Source organism: Denticeps clupeoides, unplaced genomic scaffold (genome assembly GCF_900700375.1).
Source record: "Denticeps clupeoides unplaced genomic scaffold, fDenClu1.1, whole genome shotgun sequence".
In the NCBI taxonomy this organism is placed as follows: Eukaryota; Metazoa; Chordata; class Actinopteri; order Clupeiformes; family Denticipitidae; genus Denticeps; species Denticeps clupeoides.
In genome coordinates, this window is record NW_021629982.1 from 275373 (window position 1) to 285047 (window position 9675).

The window sequence follows — 9675 nt, forward strand, 5'->3', positions numbered from 1 at the left end:
GTATTTTAGTTAGTATAGTTTAGTTTAGTGTGTATATACATATATATTTTTCTTTTATGAGTAACTATGGGGGGGGTCTGTGTGAAACATTATTTCAATACACTGTAAACCAATCTTGAATCTTGAATGAATCTTTCCATTTTCAGGCAAAGGAAGTGGCCTAGCAGAGTTCCCATTCTACATGTGTGGCTCTTATGTGTGTCAGCATGTTATGTGAGACTGGGCCTGTGTCTGGAGTTTGTTGGCGGGGTGGGTGGGCAGGAGGGTGGCATGTGATGGTGTCTCTGCCAGGTACTGGATGGCGCTCCTTTGCCTGGGCTGGCCACCAGCAGAGTCTGTTTCCCTCCTCATTACCTCTGGAACGTTATTATAGAGCTGCTCCCTGGGACCTGTATATGAAATCCATGCAGTTGAAACACATATTTCCAATAAGCTGGTCCTATTGTGTGGGACAAGTGATCAGTGTGAACCGACCCCCATGCTGAGAAGGTATGTTTGTTGTATTTTACTGATACATGTGTTATAAAGATTCCCATACAGCCCACACCTCCTCGCTAAGAGGGTTTTTTTCTAGACTCCCATGCCTGTTTTTGTCCATCTTTAATGTTTATTTAATTAAACCTAATAAATGTGTGCCTTCTGTGACCTTATCAGCATGACACTCAAGGTCTGCTCAGGGACACAATGGTAGTAAGTGGGGTTTGAACCTGGGTTTTTCTGGCTCATAGGCGAGTGTTACACACTAGGCTACTACCACCCCACTTCATGCACTTCATGCACCCTCGTCATCACTGATAAAATCATTGCTTGATTGCCCAAAAAGTGAACAAATCCATCAGAGGGTCAACTTTGTAGGACAGGGGTGTCCCGTAAGATCACTTTACATAGATCTATTATTAAGGCCTGGTGTACTGAAGCACTTAAAACACACAAACTACAGATCCCATAATGCATTGCTTCAGTGGCCTTGCTGCACGTGATTTTTAAACTACAGCTGAATCTGTACAGGAGCACTTTTCACATCGTCATCAAATGGGTTGTGAAGCAGCTTTTTCACCAAAAGCTCAGCGGAAACTCACTGCACTTTTACTGCATTGTTACTGTGCTTTCCCCCTCCAGCCTGTCCCATGACATTGTTTGAAAATAACTTATTAACTTAAGAAAATTTTCTGTGGTACACATAATGGTTAACCTTACATACATTCATACATACATACATAACATGCACACATTTGGGCAGAGGTGGCCTAAGGTGGCGGACCCTTAATAAGTAGTTTAGGGGTTCAAATCCTGAACTGTCAAGGTGCCACTGAGCAAAGTACCATCCCCACACACTGCTCCGTGGGCGCCTGTCATGGTGCCCACTGCTCACCAAGGGTGATGGTTAAATACAGAGGACACATTTCACCGTGTCATCGTGTGCTGTGCTGCTGTGCTTCCCAATGAAAACCACTTCACTTTCACTTCACGTGATTTCACTTATATGTTGTTTATTACAAACACAAATTACTTTATATTTGTGGACAATATTATAATGTTATTAGTTTGTTTATTTATTTATTTAGATTAATCTTATACAACAGTTTCTCTTTATGGACCTGGAACATTTTCCTATCTTTGTGGGAGTATTTGGTCCACACTATAAATAAATGCTGTCACACTAGCACATGCAAACACACACACACACACTCACAGACCCCACATTCCCTGCTCAGATCCACTGTTGTGTCTCACTGTTGTCTGCATTAAGTCTCTGTTGGGAGTAGAACATTTGCGGTCAGAGCATCTTGGACTACTGTAATTTGTTTTCAATGTGTATGGTTATATTTGCACCGGTAAGATTTAATACTTTCTTTCTCTTCTATTTTAATGACTGAAATTGGCTAAATAGGTGTTTATATTCAAATTTACAGAGCCTTGCTTTTGACTGGGATCCGATTATGTTGTTATGGCGAGGTTTATTTATCGTGGGTATAATGATTCAGATTGTGCAGTTTGAAGAGTTTTCAACTGGTGTCCTCAGTGGTTGCAGTGCCTAAATTATTGGTTTATTCTTAATTGGTTAGTGCACCCAATCATGATCTCACAGTAGCCTGAAAATGTCTGTCACTCGGAAATATACAAGATTTCCATCAATTATTTTAACGTTGTACATGCATACACAACTATATTCATTTCATTTTCATCATGTATTTTTATTGAAATTTGGGAAAAATCTATTATAATTCACATCAAACCTGCACTTAATACACATTTGCCACTGTTTGTGAGAACATAAGCATATGTGTTTCTTTGTGTATGTATGTGCGTGTGTTTGTGTGTGTGCAGCAGTGTGAAGTCTCAGCCACCCCTGGGTTTCTCTTGCATAATTGACAATATTTCATCTGTAGCTCTGCAGATGGGCGCTTTGGCTAATGCTCCAGTTTCACATTTTCATGTGGATTCATATGTATGTCACAAATATATGCTTAGTGACTGGCTTGAAAATGTTGATAACAACAAATTATTCTTAGATTAGTTATAGTATATAAAATGATCTTATTTACAGTTGTGTTAGAGCAAATGTATCCTCTGTGATACATGTACTTATCTCTGATTGCAATGGATAATTATTGATTAGCATGTGTGACATCTATTCTCTCCTGTCAGCTTTTCTCCATCTTTGCATTTGCAACATGTGGAGGCTACTCTGGTCAGATGAAGGTTCGAGTGGACTGTGCAGACAAGACACAGAGCAACATCACCATCAGCTTTGCATACCCATTTCGGTGATTACTTCTTCCCCATATCCTTCCCTTTTCTCGTTGATATTTTAAAATGTATAATTCTGTAATTATGTTGGCTTTTCATTCAGTAATGATTTTATGATTGGAGGGGCTTTGGAAACATTTCGCATAAACACACATCAAGGCACTGTGTCTAACTTCTTCTTTTGGTTGTGCGTGACTTTTTTTTTTCTTCTCATTTTTGACCCTAAATTGTCTGTCATTGAATTCTGTCATGGTTGGACCTTGTTGATACTCTGGATCCACGTCTTCCTCTGATTTCCAACTGTGTCCACCCGTGTTTATCTGTATAAAACCGCCTTGTCTTTGTTGGGTCATTGTATGCAGTATGTCTTGTCCTCTGTCCTTATGCATGCCTTGCTCCATGTTTTGTGAATAAATCCCACTTTTAAGTACAAGTCGTGTGAATGTGTCCTCCACCTCTTTGCCAGCACTGGACAATTTCTGTTATTTGTTTTTTAACATAATTTTTTTTCATCTCTACACAATTACATTGAATTAATGGGTATTCTCTGTTTTGTAATAATACTCACGTTCTCAGAATTCACTAATGAAGCCATTTACATAATACAATCAAGAACAACATGCCCTGCAGAGGACATGCCTATGGTTTCTATAGAAAGTCTCCCATCCCTTTTGATTTATTAGTACTAACTGCCTTTGGCCTATTAGTAACTTTTCTTATCAATGCCCCGATAGCTTGGTCATTTAATTAGTTGGATATTCCCATCTAAGCAGTGTGTTGGTGACAAGTTTTATAACCTTCTTCTAACTTCTCCTGCTGACAGAGGGAATTCATTGGCCATACACATGATTCAAGACATGATTAATCAAATCAGGAAACCATCACTCTGTGGTTTTAGTTCTGATTCTGAAGTCCCTATTTTAGGTGATTTTGCCAGTGGACACGTGTCAGTATGGGGACATTGACTGCTTTATGGTTACACACCCCTTACACAATAAACTTCAATGCATTTTAGTGACACAGTTCTATCACTACATTTTGAGCCACATTAGAGTCCTCTTTTGCATCAGACAGTATGTCCAGCCTGTGCACCACATATGCAGTGAGCCTTGGTCAAATATAATTCTGTCATCCCCGACCTGGAGCTGCTATGACCAAGTGGTCTAAACATTATAATTTGGGACAAAAGACTCACTTGCTGCTGAGTTTCTCCCATCCATGCCAAAGTAACAAAGCAAATCAATCACCTGACTGCATAGCTAAAAATGTATGTGTTTTATTGTCCAGTGTCTAATGTGAAAAAAAAACATATTTTCAGAGGGTATAAATATGTAAATATGTAGAAGTTAAATATGCAAATACAGGGAGTGCAGAATTATTAGGCAAATGAGTATTTTGTCCACATCATCCTCTTCATGCATGTTGTCTTACTTCAAGCTGTATAGGCTCGAAAGCCTACTACCAATTAAGCATATTAGGTGATGTGCATCTCTGTAATGAGAAGGGGTGTGGTCTAATGACATCAACACCCTATATCAGGTGTGCATAATTATTAGGCAACTTTCTTTCCTTTGGCAAAATGGGTCAAAAGAAGGACTTGACAGGCTCATAAAAGTAAAAAAATAGTGAGATATCTTGCAGAGGGATGCAGCACTCTTAAAATTGCAAAGCTTCTGAAGCGTGATCATCGAACAATCAAGCGTTTCATTCAAAATAGTCAGCAGGGTCGCAAGAAGCGTGCGGAAAAACCAAGGAGCAAAATAACTGCCCATGAACTGAGAAAAGTCAAGTGTGCAGCTACCAAGATGCCACTTGCCACCAGTTTGGCCATATTTCAGAGCTGCAACATCACTGGAGTGCCCAAAAGCACAAGGTGTGCAATACTCAGAGACATGGCCAAGGTAAGAAAGGCTGAAAGACGACCACCACTGAACAAGACACACAAGCTGAAACGTCAAGACTGGGCCAAGAAATATCTCAAGACTGATTTTTCTAAGGTTTTATGGACTGATGAAATGAGACTGAGTCTTGATGGGCCACATGGATGGGCCTGTGGCTGGATTGGTAAAGGGCAGAGAGCACCAGTCCGACTCAGACGCCAGCAAGGTGGAGGTGGAGTACTGGTTTGGGCTGGTATCATCAAAGATGAGCTTGTGGGGCCTTTTCGGGTTGAGGATGGAGTCAAGCTCAACTTCCAGTCCTACTGCCAGTTTCTGGAAGACACCTTCTTCAAGCAGTGGTACAGGAAGAAGTCTGCATCCTTCAAGAAAAACATGATTTTCATGCAGGACAATGCTCCACCACACGCGTCCAAGTACTCCACAGCGTGGCTGGCAAGAAAGGGTATAAAAGAAGAAAAACTAATGACATGGCCTCCTTGTTCACCTGATCTGAACCCCATTGAGAACCTGTGGTCCATCATCAAATGTGAGATTTACAAGGAGGGAAAACGGTACACCTCTCTGAACAGTGTCTGGGGGGCTGTGGTTGCTGCTGCACGCAATGTTGATGGTGAACAGATCAAAACACTGACAGAATCCATGGATGGCAGGCTTTTGAGTGTCCTTGCAAAGAAAGGTGGCTATATTGGTCGCTGATTTGTTTTTGAATGTCAGAAATGTATATTTGTGAATGTGGAGATGTTATATTGGTTTCACTGGTAAAAATAATTGAAATGGGTATATATTTGTTTTTTGTTAAGTTGCCTAATAATTATGCACAGTAATAGTCACCTGCACACACAGATATCCCCCTAAAATAGCTAAAAATAAAAACTACTTCCAAAAACATTCAGCTTTGATATTAATGTTGTTCAATAATAAAATTATTCCTCAAAAATACAACTTTCCTAATAATTCCGCACTCCCTGTAATATAGTGACCTAAGTGTAACTGTGGAACTGCCTCTTGTGGTTTTAATAATTAGTTGTATTATTTAATAATGGATTGTATTATCAGTCAATTCTCCATCTGCCAGGTTCCAACTGGTGCATTTCAACGCCCCCCTGTGTGAGCGGAAGAGAGAAGAGACTGTGTTTTTGGAAGGAGATTTCTCGACCTCTGCTCAGTTTTTTGTCAGCGTCTCTGTCTTTGCATTTCTTTACTCCCTTCTGGCTACAGTAGTGTACTTTTTCTATCAGAACAAATACCGTGAGAATAACAGGGGACCTCTCCTGGTGAGTATGGACATTTTTTTGATTTATACGAATGTTACTTTCAGATATCAGTCGTCTAGATTTACATGTACAGTATTTGGTAGATGTTCTTATCCAAAGTGACTTCAATGTGTCTATCACTGTAATTCTTCATTTACTTCACTAGGACCAAATATGAAAATATCATTAGTTTAATGACTCTGAATCCTTATCTAGATGTTTCTTTTATGTATGACTCTAACAGGACTTCTTGGTGACTGTGATCTTCTCATTCCTGTGGCTGGTGAGTTCATGCTCCTGGGCGAAGGCTCTGTCAGGAGTAAAGGAAGCAGTGGGAAACAAACAGATTCTGTTCCTCATGTCTGCCTGTAGGGATTCAGGCAATGAGTGCAGTATTTCAGACATGCCACTTTGGTCCCGTCTGAACACATCAGTGGTGAGTAAATTGAATACATTGTGGTGACCCACATGTGATGCCTTTTAGCATACTTCATACTACATGTAATATTTATCCAAAAAAAATCTCTTCAGTCAGGGAACATTTTAATTGTAAAATGTCTTGGCTGACTGAAATGTCATCTGGTATATTTAAGATTTTTCATATGGTCCTCAAGTGCATTGCTCCTGTGTTTGAGTGGCAGCCATGCAGCTCTATTTGAAAATGTACAGTAAATGTACATGCAAAAGATGCATCTTTGAAATGGCCCTGGCAATGAAGCATTTCACCCACACAGGAAGGGATAATTTTTTAAAATGTATTTATGTCATGTTGGAAGAAGTGGGTGGGTGATGCTCCCTCTGCACAGGACCATCTCATTTTGGACATCTCTGCTCTGTTTGCACATTCCTGCACATTTTGCACATGTTTGTCTTGTCTTCCTTGTCCTGTATGAAATATCCAACATATCCACTCACTCATCCACTGTTCGACCTGTTCATTGTATAGAACAGTTCTACTTTATGTACAGTATTTTAGTTAGTATAGTTTAGTTTAGTGTGTACATTTTTCTTTTATGATTGCACTAAACATTATTTCAACACACGGTATACTGTGTAAAGAATGAACGCACTTTGATTAAACTCTATTTCATTTTGAAAAATTTCTTTAAACACATGGACGACAGTGTATATAGATGTACAATACAGGCCAAAAGTTTGGACACCTTCTCATTCAATGTGTTTTCTTTATCTTCATGATCTTTTACGTTGGTAGATCCTCACTGAAGGCATCAGAACTATGAATGAACACATGTGGAGTTCTGTACTTAACAAAAAAAGGTGAAATAAATGAAAACATGTTTTATAATCTAGTTTCTTCAAAATAGCCACCCTTTGTTCTTCCCAGAGGTGTTTAGCACTTGTTGGCCCCTTTGCCTTCACTCTGCGGTCCAGCTCACCCCAAACCATCTCGATTGGGTTCAGGTCCAGTGACTGTGGAGGCCAGGTCATCTGCCTTAGCACTCCACCACTCTTCATAGTTTTGATGCCTTCAGTGAGAATCTACCAAAATGTAAATGGTCATGAAAATAAAGAAAACACATTGAATGAGAAGATGCGACTTACAATCAGTAATTACAGGGATGACACTGAAGGACACAATGATAGTAAGTGGGGTTTGAACCTGCGACTTTGTGCTCTTCTGGTTTATAGGTGGGTGTGTTAACCACTAGACTATTACCACCTTTATATAGTAAATTTGTAAATTTACCCCAGACAGACACTAACGTTTCATGCATTCAAGTATGCTGACATAGACTAGTGGTCGTGCAATTCTTTGTTGTCAGACAAAAGATATTTTAATATTAATTAGAGCTGACAAAGATCTCTACAACCCAACTTGATCAATATGTGTAAGACATATTATGATGAGGACATTAGAAAAAAAAGTGTCTAACATATTGACATCATTATATAATATAAATGCCATCATAAAAAATTGTATTTAATGACGTGCTGCTTTTCCCCTCATCCGCTAGGTTTTTGGATTTCTGAACTTCATTTTGTGGGGTGGCAACATCTGGTTTGCTTATAAAGAAACTGGCCTGCACAAGCGTACTCAGAGATATCCTACAAGAATCCTATCTGAAAAACAGAGGAGCTTCAGCCAAAGGCAGTACAGCCAGTGCAGCTTCGACCAATCGTTTGGCCAACAGCTTTATCGGCAGGTTAGCTTTGACCAATCAGGGGATGGCTTTGGCCTGGCACAAACAAATCTAGTACAGCCACCCGTCTTCGAACAGGTGAGCAACCCAAACTCCAGAGGACCACTCATATTTATTAATGAGATGTAAGTACCATGGAAAGGAGCACTCATTATTCTATTAAAAAATATATGTTGAATTGGAATCTAACTGTGGCCTGTACTATGTGATGTCTGTGGAGTGGATATATATTTAATTATTTTAATAGATGATTCCAGATTCACTTGAAAGCATTGCCTTGCTAAGCATTGTCAACCCCACAATACCACAATACTCGAAATCTATATAGAAGCTCCACAAGATGGTTGAGTTTGCTGGTTTTCTCAAGGAAACTTAGTGCACATGCATTGTGGTCTCCAAAGACTATTATCCCAGCCTGTATTAAATACCTAATAACACATTTATTTTTGATGTCGGCTGATTTTAATTCATTGATCCCTCAAAACTGCATAAATTGATCAGGATTTTAGCATTACAGTATTCTTAGCATTACAATGCTTTTAGGGTGCTGGTTCAGAAATGTTAATTAATGGTAAATAGTTAATATTAATCTTCGCTGTGGTTCAACATTTATTGTAATATCATTAATCTATAGTATTAATATTCTAAAACTGCTGTTTCTGTTTTGACTGTGTTAATCATTACGTACTTGATAAAGAAATTCAGTGTATTATGAATAAAATGTTAAAGAACTGTGTTAAGTTTTAAATGGTTTTAAAAGAAAACCACATTTCACGAATTTGGATTAGGGTTACATTCAAGCAAAGAGAATTTTTTAATATCGCATTTTTTCTGTTTTAGTTTTCATAATACTTTAAGAAATGCTTTTCATCAAGACAGAAGAGTCTAACATCATGGTCCAAGTCAAGGTTTATTAAGAAATGAGTAAGGGATGTGTCCTCACAATGGACAGGAATCCAGGAGACAGGAGTGACACCCACACTGCTGTGCCACAGGGTCATTTAATAGCTACTGCACCTCGTTTTCACTATGCAACATGCAAACAAATTGTGCAAGCACTGTTTCATCTAAGGCAGGACATGTAAAGGTCATAACAGCCCCAAGCACTAGGTGTGTTTGGGTGTGGCACTTTTAATAGTGAATATGATGGGTGTCAGAACACAAGAAAGAGATAAACAGGAATTGAATATTGTAATGAGTTTAAGAAATGTTGAAATAACAAATATTCATATCACGCACTACAGGAAATTGAAGACAGGAAATATACAGGAAATTATGTCTTCTTACAAAACAAGAACTGCAGTTATAATGAAACTCTAATTCAATTCTTAGAACTTAAAAAAATAAAAAGAATTAGGTCTGATCTTTTAGATAATGCAACCCAAGCCAATTAAACTGCAAAGGGTAATTGGCTGTAAGGTCAGATCGGCACACACACAGCTCCTGTCTCTAGATGTCCTAGTGAGAAAGAAAGAAGATGATAAAGCCAGCACCACACAAGCATGCAACACAGATCTATAAATACCCTACAATATACCACGCCATGTTGGGGACGACCAGTACACACCAAAATAGTGCAGCCCCCGGCAGAGGAGACCTATAGCCAAA

The 9675-nt window shown here is 39.0% G+C and overlaps 1 protein-coding gene across 1 annotated transcript; it reads left to right on the forward strand.

The window, feature by feature from the left end:
- Positions 1 to 1693: 1693 nt before the first annotated feature.
- Positions 1694 to 8540, forward strand: synprb (synaptoporin b). The gene is made up of 5 exons (XM_028967242.1): positions 1694 to 1835; positions 2650 to 2768; positions 5728 to 5926; positions 6150 to 6341; positions 7882 to 8540. The coding sequence occupies exons 1-5, from the start codon at positions 1812 to 1814 to the stop codon at positions 8194 to 8196; spliced, it is 849 nt and encodes a 282-aa protein (XP_028823075.1). The 5' UTR covers positions 1694 to 1811; the 3' UTR covers positions 8197 to 8540.
- Positions 8541 to 9675: the final 1135 nt, after the last annotated feature.

Coding starts and splice junctions, on each gene's coding strand:
- synprb (XM_028967242.1), top strand. CDS start 1,812: ATGTGTATGGTTATATTTGCACCG. Junction 5,927..6,149: donor ATAACAGGGGACCTCTCCTG/GTGAGTATGGAC, acceptor TGACTCTAACAG/GACTTCTTGGTGACTGTGAT. Junction 6,342..7,881: donor CCCGTCTGAACACATCAGTG/GTGAGTAAATTG, acceptor CTCATCCGCTAG/GTTTTTGGATTTCTGAACTT.